This window comes from Panthera pardus, unplaced genomic scaffold (assembly GCF_024362965.1).
Source record: "Panthera pardus isolate Hobbes unplaced genomic scaffold, ASM2436296v1 HiC_scaffold_24, whole genome shotgun sequence".
Taxonomy (NCBI): Eukaryota; Metazoa; Chordata; class Mammalia; order Carnivora; family Felidae; genus Panthera; species Panthera pardus.
Genome location: NW_026526810.1, coordinates 61,860,898 through 61,875,477, shown reverse-complemented (window position 1 = coordinate 61,875,477; position 14,580 = coordinate 61,860,898). Strand labels below are relative to the sequence as shown.

Below are 14,580 nucleotides of genomic sequence, written 5' to 3'. Positions count from 1 at the left end.
TCACACATCAGAGGATGATTCTGGAATCATTGATCGCTGGCTTGCTGTATTTCTTTTGCCATTTAAACAGTGTCATTGTTTTTTTCTAATGGTAGTCAGGAGTTTTGAATAGAACCTTCACAAAGGCTTTAGAAATGAAGAAACTTAAAACATTATAGAGAATCATTTATTTTACTAAGATTTTGCTTAGTCAGGAGACATGTTTGCAAAAGCACTGGGTTGCATTCTAGGCAGATTGTGATTCTGCTTTTGCTGTTAAGTGAGACCTTGGACAAGTCCTTTTCTGAACCTTCTCTCCTCTCTTGAAGCCTCCGGGCTTAAACCAGATGATCTACACAATACTTTGAGAGAGATAGTATTGTTTCAACCAAATTTTCCATTTGCCTCCATAGATTGACGTCATAGAGCAAGCATGCAAAGGTATTAGAAAGAAGTTCTATTTTAAAGGTAGAAAAAGACATTGTCTAGTAGTAAAACCTCTATTTGGAGGCATAGAAAAAGACTAGATGATTTCTGTTTTTTTTTTAAGTTTATTTATTTATTTGGGGGGGGGGAGTAGAGACAGAGAGCAAGGGGGAGGGAATCCCAAGCAGGCTTCTTGAGGGGCTTGATTTCATGAACTGCTAGATCATGACCTGAGTCCAAATCAAGAGTCAGATGCTCAACAGAATGAGCCATGCAGGCACCCCAGATGATTTCATTTTTTAAAAAAAATCAAGAATCTGTTGACCTGAGAGGCACTGGACTGACTCGGTTGGAAGAACGTGTGACTCTTGATCTTGGCGTCATGGGTTGGAGTCCTGTGTTGGGTGTAGAGATTACTACAGAAACTAAATAAAACTTAAAAGACCGAATTTCTTTTTTTTTTTTAATGTTTATTTATTTTTGAGGCAGAGAGAGAGCATGAATGGGGGAGAGTCAGAGAGAGAGGGAGACACAGAATCCAAAACAGGCTCCAGGCTCTGAGCAGTCAGAACAGAGCCCGACGTGGGGCTCGAACTCACAGACGGCGAGATCATGACCTGAGCTGAAGTCGGACGCTTAACTGACTGAGCCACCCAGGTGCCCCGGAAAGACCGAATTTCTTAAGGAAAAAAAAAAAAAAAAGAATCTATCGACTCTGTTGTGTGTATTAGATGAAGTAAATAGCAAGCAAAAGAATTGTATATGACAACACAATCTTTGTAAGTGTTGCTAGAGTAAATAGTGGTCAGGTAGCCGAACTTCCAGTCCTTTTAGAACTTTTGAATGAGGCTTACTGAGGTCACTTACCTTGATGATTGACCTATTACAATTGGTAGCTACATGGTAACAGGAACATTGCATGAAAAAACTTCAGTTGTAAACGTCCCAAAATAGCTGGTGAGAAGGGACTTCTTTGAGGAAGCTGCTTAACTTTATAGACAGAAAGACGGTATGTATCTCCATGGTGTTGAAAGTGGCATGTGGCCGGGGCCCCTGGGTGGCTCAGTTGGTTAAGCGTCTGACTTCAGCTCAGGTCATGATCTCACAGTTGGTGAGTTTGAGCCCTGTGTTGGGTTCTGTGCTGACAGCTCAGAGCCTGGAGACTGTTTCAGATTCTGTGTCTCCCTCTCTCTCTGCCCCTCCCCTGCTCACGCTCTGTCTCTGTCTCTCAAAAATACATAAACATCAAAAAAATTAAAAACAAAAGCAAGTGGCATGTGGTGGTGGTAACTTTGTCTCGTTTATAGGGCAAGCTGAGCATACATTGTCTGCTTTTTGATGTTAACAAATGGACCAAGGAGGTGAATTTGGGAGATTATTTAGAAGTTGGTGGTTTAGAACTCAGTATAAAGAAGAAACAAGTGTTTTGTCTGTCAAAATAGCCATTTTTTAAAGAAATGAAGCAGCTCACAAGAGGAGGGAATTCTTTAAGTATTTCCATCGTTCATCCTTACAGGCTGTATAGCATTCAAGCACGTGGAGACACTCAGCTTTAGATGATAGTGGATTTGCAGGTTTGATGGAGAAAAGTGTCTTGGCTGGATCAAAAACTCCTGTTAGAAATATTTTAGGGGCACCTGGGTGGCTCAGTCCGTTAAGCGTCTGACTCTTGAATTCGGCTCAGGTTATGATCTCCCACTTCATGTGTTTGAGCCCTCATGGTGCTCTGTGCCGATGGCATGGAGCCCATGTGGGATTCTTTCTCTCACTCTCTCTCTCTACCCCTCCCCTGCTCACGCTCTCTGTCTCTGTCTCTCAAAATAAATAAACTTAAAAAAAATCTTACAAAAGATTTGGTTACATTTCACAGCTCAAGAGAGAAATCTGGCTGAGATACTTTTGACCCAAGTATCCTACGAAGGAAAAGAGGGGAAACCTGTGAGAGCAAACGGACTGCCACAAGCAGGTTACTGAGGAGAGAAGTGACCGTATGAGATGGATATGCAAATGCCCATCAGAGCTGAACTCAGTGCCTGTTTTTATTATGTTGAGTTTCTTACAGAAGTTAACAACAACAAAAAAAGTCGTGTTGATCTGACAGCACCGTGAACTTCAATCTGACAAAAAGCTAGGAAACAGAAAAATTTCCCCAGTTTTGTGTCCACGTAAAGGTTACTGTTGAGATGTGAAGGTGTATTGTTTGAAGGGGAGTTAAGGGCATCTGAGGAGCTGGGAATGGAGAGAAGAGTCGTTCTGACCCAGATTCTCGATTCTGGTAACAAATGGGAATGACTTTTTCATGCCTCCGAGACAAAATAACACCGATGAGGACAAGATAAGAACCTGGAGAAGGGAAAGGATGGAGTGAAGGATTCTGTGGGTTGTTACTAACAACTGCTTTGTGGGTTGGTTTCTGTTTTTCCTCTGTTCTCAGATTCTCTTCAACCTTCCTTTTTTTTTTTTTTTTCTTCTTCATGTGTCGAAGTCTGTCTGATCAAGACTGAGACTGGAAATCTCTTTCGTTCTTTCGTTCTTTCGTTCTTTTGTTCTTTCTTTCATCCTTCACTCCTAGGGGTGCCTGGGTGGCTCAGTCGGTTAAACATCTGACTTTGGCTCAGGTCATGATCTCATGGCTCATGGGATCGAGCCCTGAGTCCGGCTCTGTGCTGACAGCTCAGAACTTGCTTGGGATTCTCTCTCTCCCTCTCTGTCTCTGCCCCTTCCCTGCTCCTTGCTATCTCTCAAAATAAATTAACGTAAGAAAAAAAAAATCCTTTGCCCATCAAAACCTATGGTGGGATTTCTAGTTACATACTTAAAACAGTGAAATTGTATTACAATAAGGAATTTTGGGTGGTTTGTTTTTATATACTTATTTATTATATAAATGCTCCTGTCCTTAGTATCTTTGTCCTTATAATGACAACTTTTTATGGGATTTGACCACGGTCCTTTATTGTTTGTGATTTTCATGTGGAATCCGTTATCCCAAGCTTGTAAAAGAGGGACACTCTTAAGGATAATTTTCAAGGTTCATGGCTCTGGGGCACCCTCTTCTGTTATTTTAAAGTGCCAAAATATGGACCTTTTCACTTGCAGTGAGTCCCTGCCTCCTCACTCTACACCCCTCCCCTAATCTCGCCTTTTTATCCCCGCCTCTGTTCACTGTCTCTGTTCTGCATGGTTTGGATTCTGCCTCCGGCAATTTCTCTTCAGAGTGGAGTTGTGTCCTGTGAGGAGCTTTGCCCAGTTACTTCTGAGAGTTTGTGGGGTCCAGACGTACTTGCCCCTTCAAGCTTTTCCGTGAACTTCCTGTACCTGATAGCTGTCGGTGTGCCTAAGACCCAACATTTCTGGCAGCTGCTCTCAGTGGGCCTTGCCCACTTCACGAGCACCTGCTCTTTGTTTTGGGATGCTCAGGTCTGTCAGGTGCCCTGCTGACTCCCTCTGCTTCCTCTCCTAGGTGCTGGTACCATTCAGGACTTGTGATTCTTGCTGTGTTCCTATCCTATCCTAATTCTTGAGATTCTTGCCCATGTTGGGGGCTTTGTGGAGATAGCTCACCCCCTAGGCTTTTGTGGGTGTGTTCCCTGGAGTTTTGATCATGCCGTCCTAAATTGCTCTGTGTGTGTTTTTTATGGGGAAATTGGGAAGACTAAAAAACCATGCCACTATGGCTACCATCTTCCCGGTGACCTCCCTGGGTTTTGTTTTGAACAGCTGCCATCCCCTGGTTATAAGCATGTCCTTTGCTCACTCTCTTGGGAGCCTGGGAGCTGCCTTCCAGCAGGAGATGGCAGCTCCTGTTTTGCTAGGCTGATCTCAGGTCCCATGCCCATGGCTAGAGCTGAATGATATATTCTCTCAACTCGAAATGCTATCCTCCTCCTTATCTCTGGCTCACAGATACCCTCCCTCTCTCTCTCCATTGCTGGTGCTTTTCCTGTGCTCCTGTGACATCTTATGAATGCACATGCACACATATCACACTTTTTAAAGTATATGTTTGCTTCTCTGTTTGTTCTTAGGACTCTGGCTTCATAAGGTGAGGGGCCTTGTCTTGTTTGTTTTTGTACTCCTCAGTACCTGAACTGGTGACTGACACTCTGTAGCTACTCAAGAATTAGTTGCTGAAGAAATCTTGGCAACAGTGTAGGAATGTTAGCAGGGAACAAAAGCAGTCCTGTCCCCTTCAGATATATTGTAGGACAGACAGATGAAAGATCAGTGCCATTTAAGGAGGGGAGCCTGGGTGGCCTGTTGGTTTAGCGTCCAACTCCTGATCTCAGCTCAGGTCATGATCTCACAGTATGAGATCGAGCCCTGCGTTGGGCTATGGGATGAGCGCGCAGCCTGCTTGGAATTCTGTCCCTCTGTCTCTCTGTCTCTCCCCCTCCTTTGCGTGCATGTTCTCTCTCTCTCAAAATAAATAAATAAACAAAAATTATATTTATAGAAAGAAATGTGTCCAGAGAAGGAACTAAAAATAAAGGTGCTTTTTAATTTTTAATTTTATTTTCAAAATTTATGGTGTGGAGGAGGTGGCACAGGCTTAGTCTCTCTCAGCAAGTTCATTTTGAGTATAACTAAAAAAGATTACTGGCATTTAAGAAATGTAGAGTAAGCAATAATGTTTAAGGAATTGGACGTTTGTGCTCATGAAGGATGCAATATGGTTAATTTGGGTAGAAGACATTATCGCAGTCTCTGGCATAGGGTAGACTGGCCCAGTGTGATTTCCACATCTCACTTGAGGGCAGAGGGTGGACCTGGGCTACTCAGGTTCCTTCCTGTTCAATAATTGTTTCCCTGTTAATTGAGTTCTCTCCCTCTGGTGACTTGTGAGTTTGGGGAGTGTTTTAAAGTCGGCCAAATAACCAACAGCCATTTAATGGTCTGTGAGTTTTCTGGAAAGTGGAAGGTGATGGTGTTAAAACCTCAGTAACCAAGGAAACCAGTCCTGTGCTGGTGGACGAGAGGAGTGGAAATTTAACTGAGGCCGTCAAAAGAAAATCTGGCCATTTCCAGCATTAAGCCCAGGCAGTGAAATCCCAGGGAAGATGGGGCAGAGGCACATGTCCCTGATGTATCACTTGCCCCCTTAAGAGAAAGTGAACTGTCAGGGGCTGTGGTCAAGTTGAGTGTGGTTTGTACACTAAGCTTGCCCAGGAATGCTCAGAGTCTACATGCAGCCCTCCTATCAACATTGATGTGTGTGTGTGTGTGTGTGTGTGTGTGTGTGTGTGTGTGTGCGCGCGCGCGCGCGCGCATAGGAGACGGGCAGAGAGAGAGAGAGAGAGAGAATCCTAAACAGGCTTTGAGATACAGGGCTTGATCCCACAACCCTGGGAGCATGACCTGAGCCGAAATCAAGACTCAGATGCTTAACTGACTGAGCCACCCAGGCACCCCAGATAATTTCGTGTATACAAAATCTTTTAATTAAATGATTTAACAAAGAAAAGTTTTTGCTTGAAGGCCTCTTAGTTGTATCTCTGGTTATCGTACGTCTCTCTATTGTGCGTGTCAATAGATTGGCAGAGCAAAATGCTGACTTTTTTCTTAGATCAGAACCACACCAAGAAGCAGACGGTCTTTATGGTTCCATTTGGTACCTTCTTTACTAGAAACGTTGTTGACATTGACCTAATTCACAGAATTTTACCTGGAGGTTGGGACTTGCAAGGTTGAGTAATTTGGTCGTTTTTAAAACCTTTTTTAGTCTGAATTCTTACATGAAGTTCAAGTTGTAAAGCAGTTAAAATGAAACTGATTCTATTGCCACTTACCTCACCTTTCCACAAGGACCTCGTAAAGGGACCTTCACTAAGTATAGTTTAAAATTGCCATTTAGTCCAATGAAAGTTACTGCAGTCTAATTTCCAAACTACCCTTAAATTACGGCAGCATAAACTCTCAGGGTCTTTGTGATGAGCTATCCCATAGTCTAGCCCTTCTATGGACTGCCGGCAAATGGTAATTTCCTTTCTGTGTCTCCTCTTTTTAGCCAACTCTCCGAAACAAAATAACACAGGTGAGAAAGATAAGATACAAGGACTTGGAGAAAGAAAGATAAGGACTGGGGATGAGTGAAGAGGCCTGGTAGAAGTGTCACTGAGTAGCTGTTTTGAGGATGGGGGTACCACTTTTTCTGTTCTCAGATTCCTCTGTCTCCTCTTCCTTCCCATATACTGATCACAAGGAAGGACAAGAAAAGAAGCTGTAGATAATTCTCTTGTTAGAGAAACACCTGAATTTGATTATGGTCTGGATGACTTTGTCTCCATTCATACTGGGCTAGAGAATTTTGGAGCTCAAATACTGTGAACATTGTTCTGGGCTCGATAGGTAATGTAGATATATGTGCCATATTGCATTTATTGTTTTTTTTTTCAAGTATGATCATGCTCTAATGCATATTTTTATGTAATACACAACGACAAACTTATTAGTTTACTTGTATACTAGTTATATAGTATATATATATATGTTTTTTTAATTTAATTTTTAGCTGAAATTTGGCTTCTTGAAATACTACATAAAATTATTATTGAAAAAATTTCATGTTTTTATTTTGTTTTTGAGAGAGAGACAGAGCATGAGCAGGGGAGGGGCAGAGAGAGTGGGAGACACAGATTCTGAAGCAGGTTCCAGGCTGTGAGCTGTCAGCACAGAGCCTGACGCAGGGCTCAAACTCACGGACTGTAAGATTGTGACCTGAGCCGAAGTTGGACGCTTAACCGACTGAGCCACCCAGGCGCCCCTACAGAAAAATTATTTTTGCTAGCACACTTCTCTAATACCAAAAGCTGTCAGTGAACTCTTCAATTATGATTTATACATTTTTCTGTTGTTAAGAATATTTAAAGTGGTGAAGCATCAGCTGTTTCACAAAATGAGTATAGAAGATAAAACAAATGACCTTAATAGGGTCATAAATATAAAAGTTGGCAATTAGACTTTTAAGTAATCTATTTTAAAGCTTGGTAACATTTAAAAATTTTAAAGTTAAGGTGAATTAATATAATTTTCCAATTTTATACATTGTAACATTTTTGGTTGAATATATTTGACATTATTACCTAATTATTGAAATCAGTTCCCAGTGACTTTCTGTTCAAGAGTTTCCTTAAATTTTCTCTTGTATATCTTTCTATCCTGTTGCCTTTTATGATATAATTACATCTTGTGAGAAACATAGGAGGTAGTTGAAAAATGTGTGATTGACTGTGTTCAACCTCCTTATTAGGAAAGCCATTTCCATATCCCTTACTCCAGCAGAAAGTAAAATAAGGACCTTCAAAAGTTAGGTTTCTGGGGCACCTGGGTGGCCCAGTTGCTTAAGTGCAGACTTCGGCTCAGGTCATGATCTTGCAGTTCGTGAGTTCAAGCCCCACATCAGGCTCTGTACTGACAGCTCAGAGCCTGGAGCCTGCTTCGGATTCTGTGTCTCCCTCTCTTTGCTCCCTCCCCACTCATGGTCTGTCTCTCTCTGTCTCTCAAAGATAGATAAACATTTATTTATTTTTTTTTTTACAAAAAGAATCCTAAGTATAAAAGGCTTTCCATAGGCTCTTGTTGTTATGTGTTGCTAGTAACTTCTCAAGTTTTATTGGCTTATCCAAGGGCTCTTCATAATAAAGATAATCTTTAAATATTCTCTTGGCCAATGGTCGCCCTTTTGAAAGAAAAGGTAAGAGGATATTTAAAAAACAGCGTTGCCCAAACATACTGCTCAGTCCAGTTAAATTAAGCAGATTGTAATTTAATGTAAATTATAGTTGTAAATTAAATAGCAGTATAGCTGCGGTGAGTAAAGCTTTTATTGACTCCGTTGTGCATATGGTACCTTTTTTCTCGTTCTTCTATCCATCATCGAAAGTGGGGTATTGATGCCTCTACCTATTAATGTTGAACAATTCCCCTCGTTAATTCAGTCAGTGTTTGCTGCATGTATGGTAAGCAGAGAGCCTGATACAGGGCATGAATCCATGAACTGTGAGATCATGACTTGAGCCAAAGTCGGATGCTCACCTGACTGAGCCACCCAGATGCCCCTATAATTTTACCTTTTAAAGAATGAGAGAAGAAAGAAGAAGCATAAGCATGTATTTATAACTTTTGTTATATTAGCTTCTTATTTCCTATTGCTAGTTTTGTACATTTGTTTCTGATATTCGTGTTCCTGTACAAAGTCCTGTCCTTACTGCAATACAGTTTTGCTCCCACCCACCTCCTTTGTGCTATTATTGGCAAATATATTGTTGGGCCCATAACATATGGAAACATAATTAAGCACATATTGTTTTAAATTGCTTTTAAAGTCAGTTATGGGAGGAGAGGCTGTATTAGATACGATTTGTAAATATTTTCTCCTATTCCGTAAGTTGCTTTCTCATTTTTCAATTAAGTTTTTAATTTTAATTCCAGTATAGTTAACATACAGTGTTATATTAGTTTCAGGTGTACAATACGGTGATTCAATAATTTTATACATCGCTCAGTGCTCATCATGAGAAGTGTACTCTTTAATCCCCATCACCTATTTTCCCCATCCCTCATCCATGTCACCTCTGGTAACCATCAGTTTGTTCTCTATGGCTAGGCATGTGTTTATTGGTTTGTCTCTCTCTCTGTCTTATTTTTTTTCCTCTGCTCATTTTTTTGTTTCCTAAATTCCACATATGAGTGAAATTGTATGGTATTTTTTTTTCTCTGACTGGCTTATTTCACTTAGCATAATACTTTCTAGCTCCATCCATGTCATTGCAAATGGCAAGATTTCATTCCTTTTTATGGCTGAGTAATATTCCATCATCTGTATCTATATCTATCTATATCTACAGCTATATCTAATTTACCTATATTTATATTTAGATATAGGCATACACACATACACCACATATTTATGTATTTCTCTATTGATGGACACTTGGGCTGCTTCCATAATTTGACTATTGTAAATAATGCTGCGATAAACACAGAGGTGCATGTATCCCTTTGAATTAATATTTGTGTATTTTTTGGGTAAATATCCAGAAGTGTGATTGTTGGATTGTAGGGTAGTTCTATTTTTAATTTTTTTGCCATGTTTTCTAGAGTAGCTGCACCAGTTTGCATTTCCACCAACAGTGCATGAGGGCTCCTTTTTCTCCACATCCGCCCCAACACTTGTTGTTTCTTGTATTGTTGATTCTAGCCATTCTGACAGGTGTGAGGTGATATCTCATTGTAGTTTTGATTTGCATTTCCCTGTTGATAAATGATGTTGATGCCTTTTCATTCTGTTGATGGTCTCCTTTGCTGTACAGAGGATTTTTAGTTTGATGTATTCTCACTGGTTTACTTTTGTTCTGTTGCCTTTGCTTTGGTGTCTAATCCAAAAAATTGCCTAGACTGATGTCAAGGAGCTTACCACCTATATTTTTCTTCTAAAAGTTTTATGGTTTCAGGTCTTACACTCAAGTATTTATTCCACTTTTTTTTTTTTTTGAGCAGCAGCAGGCCAAAGTTTATTAGAATTTATTAGAATTAGAAAGGAAGAATAGTAGGAAAGCTCTCTTTACAGAGAGGGGACACTTGAAAGTGAATGCCCCCTCAAGTATTGAATCCATTTTGAGTTGACTTTTGTGTAAGGATAAGAAAGTGGTCTAGTTTCATTCTTTTGCATGCAGCTGTCCAGTTTTCCCAGCACCATTTATTGAAGAGACTGTCCTTTCCCCATGGTGTACTGTTTGTCATAAATGACCATATATGTATGGGTTTATTTCAGGGCTCTCTATTCTGTTTCATTGATCTATATGTCTGTTTTTATGCCATTACCATACTGTTTTGATTACTATAGCTTTGTAATACAGTTTGATACCAGGAAGCAGGATGCCTCCAGCTTTGTTGTTCTTTCTTAAGATTGCTTTGGGTATTCAAGGTCCTTTGTGGTTCCATACAAATTTTCAGATTGTTTGTTTTATTTCTGTGGAAAATGTCATTGGAATTTTGATAGGGATTGCATTGAATCTGTAGATTGCTTTTGGTAGTATGGATATTTTTAACAACAGTCTTTTAATCTGTGATATAGTGTATCTTTCCATTTGTGTCTTCTTTAATCTTTTTCATCAGGATCTTATATTTCAGTATACAAAATTAGCTTACTAATTTTGTAATGATGTTGTTAACATAATAATGATGGCTTTATAGTTTTCACATCACTTTCATCAGTATTTTCCTGTTTGTTCTGTTTCTTCTGTCTTGAGATTTTGCATATTTTGGCCCAGATCGTTGCAAAATGAACCAAACATAAAATCTATGGGAGTTTTGAAGGTACACCTTTCTCTAAGTTACATCAGATGTCTTCTAAGCTTTATTACTCTTTACTACCCTCTTGTGATGGAGGCTAATGACACCTCTTCTCATCTCTGCAATTGGGTCGGGGGGTAATGAGATCATATTCAGTGATTCTTGTAAGTTGGGGATTGGTGAGTCATTTAGCTGTTGGAGGCCCCAGCCTATTATACACACGTTGTAAATACTAAATGATGGTGAGGGCAGGGCCGTTCATTTTTCCTAGGTCCCCTGCCTCCCATTTCAGGGCTTATGTCACTGTTAGTAGTTCCTCAGGTGTTTCAGATCATCATCCTCTTTAGCATCAAGCTAATTACTCTGCCCAGGCTTACATTTTTGCCATGTATTAGGGCGATGTTCACAAGTTTTGTGCTAACTGGATAAGTCTTTCTGTACTCTGTGTACCCAGTGGACCAACAAAGGAAAATTGGATTTTCCCAGATTAAACCCTGCTAGTATTTTCAGCTCTAGTTCAGTCCTCCCCAGTTCTCATCAGTTATGAAGCTGTTTTCTTTAGAACCTTCCTGGTATTTATTATCTAAACAGGAGATCTTACTCAAGCACATACCTTGAATCTGCTACCATCTTTTAGTTCTGAGAATCTCTCAGGAATGGCAGGAAGCCTGGAGATTTCAGGGCATCTTTGCAATCCCTAGATTATGATGTAGTTTGCCATCTCTTTGTGCCATCAAGGAGGCTTCTGATGATATTTGAGGGCTGTGAGTAATCTTGAAAGGTCAATACTGTATCCTTTCATGAAAGCTTACTAAATTTGATCCAGGTGAGAATTACTGACTAGCGTTAAATCTGTTTGGGGAATTAGAAATTTGTAGTGGACAAAATAATACCATGCAGTCGAGTTCCTAGGTGCAAGGGGGGAAAACCCACCTATAGTGGGTGGATCAGACTTCGTCCAAACTCGTTGGGTAATCTTAGCATTACTTATGTTGGGCCAGACATTTATCACCTGTCCTTTCATGTGGTGTAACATAAGGTTCAGAGCACCATCTATGCTGTATTTTAACTAAAAAATATTTAACTTGACCCCATTGGGCATTCAGATTTTTAGGGCTTTTTTTTTTAATCCATTATTTCCATAAACCATACCGCAAGGAAGCAGCCAAACAAAGGATGGGTCCTTCTGCACCCTACGTGTACTGGTCTCTTCAATAAATCAATGTCTTAAAGATAGAGATGGAACTAGAATCAAAGGGATTTAAGGGACAGTGAGATACAGGGCATGATCTTGAGTAGGATACCAGCTTGGACAAAACCAGCTCTAAAGCAAATTTTTGGAGTCAGACAAATTTGGAAATAGTCTGGATGTTATATGAAATGATATTTTCTGAGATGGAGGGATACAGAATTTTGATGAAAAAATTCTTGTTACAAAAAAATGTATATATAAATAGCGCATATACTTCTAGATGTCTTTCTAAGGTGTTAATAGTGGAACTCCTACTCTCCAGTGATAGGAATGTGGGGTTTTTATTTATCTCTTTGCTTGTCTCTCCTCTTACTTTTCTGCAGTGCACATGCCTCATTTTTGTGTTAACAAAAGCTATCTACAACCTATCTACAGATAGTTTGTTATAATATATTTCACAAGGTTTTTCTTGATGAGGATTTTATAATCTTTGGGATGCTTCTTTGAACCATGACTTTAGATTCTACATGCATCTTTCTTGTTTAAAGTTTAATTTTTTATTATAATAGGACAATTTCAAATACATACAAAAGTAGATAGGATTATATAATTATCAATTGTGCCCAGTTTATTTCCTCTGTACCCACCATTCCTCTCCACCCATTATTATTATTTTTTATTTTTTTAAAACGTTTATCCATTTTTGAGAGACAGAGAGGGACAGGTCATGAGCGGGGAAGGGGCAGAGAGAGAGGGAGACACAGAATTGAAGCAGGGTCCAGGCTCCGAGCCGACAGCACAGAGCCTGACATGGGTCTTGAACTCACAAACCATGAGATCATGACCTGAGCCAAAGTCGGATGCTCAATGGACTGAGTCACCCAGGCGCCCCTCCACCCATTATTTTGAAGGAAATCCCACATTCCTGTCTTTTCATCTAAAAAATGGTCAATATTTTTTTCCTAAATAATAAGAACATTAAAAAAAAACATGGTATGGTATCACTGCAAACAATAAATATATGAAATAATCGTATTCCTTCAAAATAATCAAATATCCAGTCATTCACATTTCTCTGTCTCATAAGTGATTTTTATCTATAGTTATATTGTTAGAATCTGACTTCACATAAGCTCCTGGGAGCCTCCGTGGCTCAATGGTTAAGTGTCTGACTCTGGATTTCAGCTCAGGTCATAATCTCACAGTTTGTGGGTTCGAACCCTGCATCAGACTCTGCACTGACAGTGTGGAGCCTGCTTGGGATTCTCTGTCTCTCTGTCTCTCAAAATAAGTAAATTCACTTAAAGAATAGTAAGAGCTTCGTCTCTTTAAAAAAAATAAGTTTCTGACATTACAAATGGTTATGTGTCCATTAAGCTCTTTCAATCTGTAGGTATCTCCCTCCTCCCCCAGCATTTTTTCCCTTGCAAATTATTTGTTGAAGAAACTAGGCCCTTCATCTTTTATAATTCCTCAACTTCTGTATTCTTCTGCATGCTCTTTTTTTAATACTCAAGACTGGAAGTTGTACTCTTGAATGCACCTGAGCAGAGTTCCCATTTAAAACTTAAAAACTTATTTACTGTGTTTGTAAAATCTGTAAGTGGAAATGGTTGATTTCTATCCTAAAGTCCTCTAAGTTTAAGACTCATATAGCCTTGGGGTGCCTGGGTGGCTCAGTCTGTTGAGCATCTGGCTCTTGATTTCAGCTCAGGTCATTTCATGGTTTGTGAGTTCGAGCCACTCATTGGGCTCTGTGCTGACAGTGTGGAACCTGCTTGGGACTCTCCCCCTCTCTGTCTGCCCTCCCAAAATAAATACCTCTCTCAAAATAAATAAAAATAAGCCTAAAAAAAAAAAAAAGACCTGTATAGCCTTGATTGTTTCAATAAGATGAAACAACTAATGGGAAAGGATAAATTGGGGTAGTAGGCATTAGCCCTATCAGTTACACAAATTTTTAGACAGGAACTTGCCAGATTTCCTTTGCAAAGTGAAAGGAAAAATTTACCCTGAAAATGAATTCAGGACCGTGGTACATTGGGGTCCTTTTGAAATATAATTTTGTATCCTCAGCTTGATCTATAAAATGCTCTTTGTCATGATACTTGTATACTATTTTTTGTTTTGTTTTACTTTACTGCTAAGGCTGTTATGGTTGAAATTTCCACTGCCTGTGTATTGATTTGTTTGTAATGATTGCAGGTTGAAGATGACAGTGATGCAGAGACCTTTGGAGAAGAGAATGAGGAACAGGGAAATTATTCTAAAAGAAAGATAGTCTCTAACTGGGATCGATATCAAGATATTGAAAAAGAGGTCAATAATGAAAGTGGAGAATCACAACGGGGGACGGACTTCAGTGTCCTCCTCAGCTCTGCAGGTATGAATTCCGGTTGCTTGCCTATGGTTTAGTGCTCTGAAAGTTGCATAAACCTCTTATTTATGTTCCCTTTAAAGCTGCATTAAAAAATTTTTTTTATTGTTTATTTATTTTTGAGAGAGACAGAGACAGAACGCGAATGGGTCAGGGGCAGAGAGAGAGGGAGACACAGAATATGAAGCAGGCTCCAGGCTCTGAGCTGTCAGCACAGAGCCCAACGCAGGGCTCGAACTCATGAACTGCGAGATCATGACCTGAGCAGAAGTTGGATGCTCAACCGACTGAGCCGCCCAGGCGCCCCATAAAG

At 39.9% G+C, this 14,580-nt stretch overlaps 2 protein-coding genes across 2 annotated transcripts in view; one reads left to right on the top strand and one right to left on the bottom strand.

Moving 5' to 3' along the window:
* Positions 1 to 14,580, top strand: part of AVEN (apoptosis and caspase activation inhibitor) — a 199,278-nt gene that overhangs the window by 39,040 nt on the left and 145,658 nt on the right. The window contains exon 3 of the mRNA XM_053888723.1: positions 14,096 to 14,273. Within this exon, the coding sequence (XP_053744698.1) occupies positions 14,096 to 14,273 (178 nt within the window). The remainder of the gene's footprint in view (positions 1 to 14,095; positions 14,274 to 14,580) is intronic.
* Positions 1 to 14,580, bottom strand: part of CHRM5 (cholinergic receptor muscarinic 5) — a 96,453-nt gene that overhangs the window by 52,036 nt on the left and 29,837 nt on the right. The gene's annotated exons all lie outside the window — the stretch shown is intronic.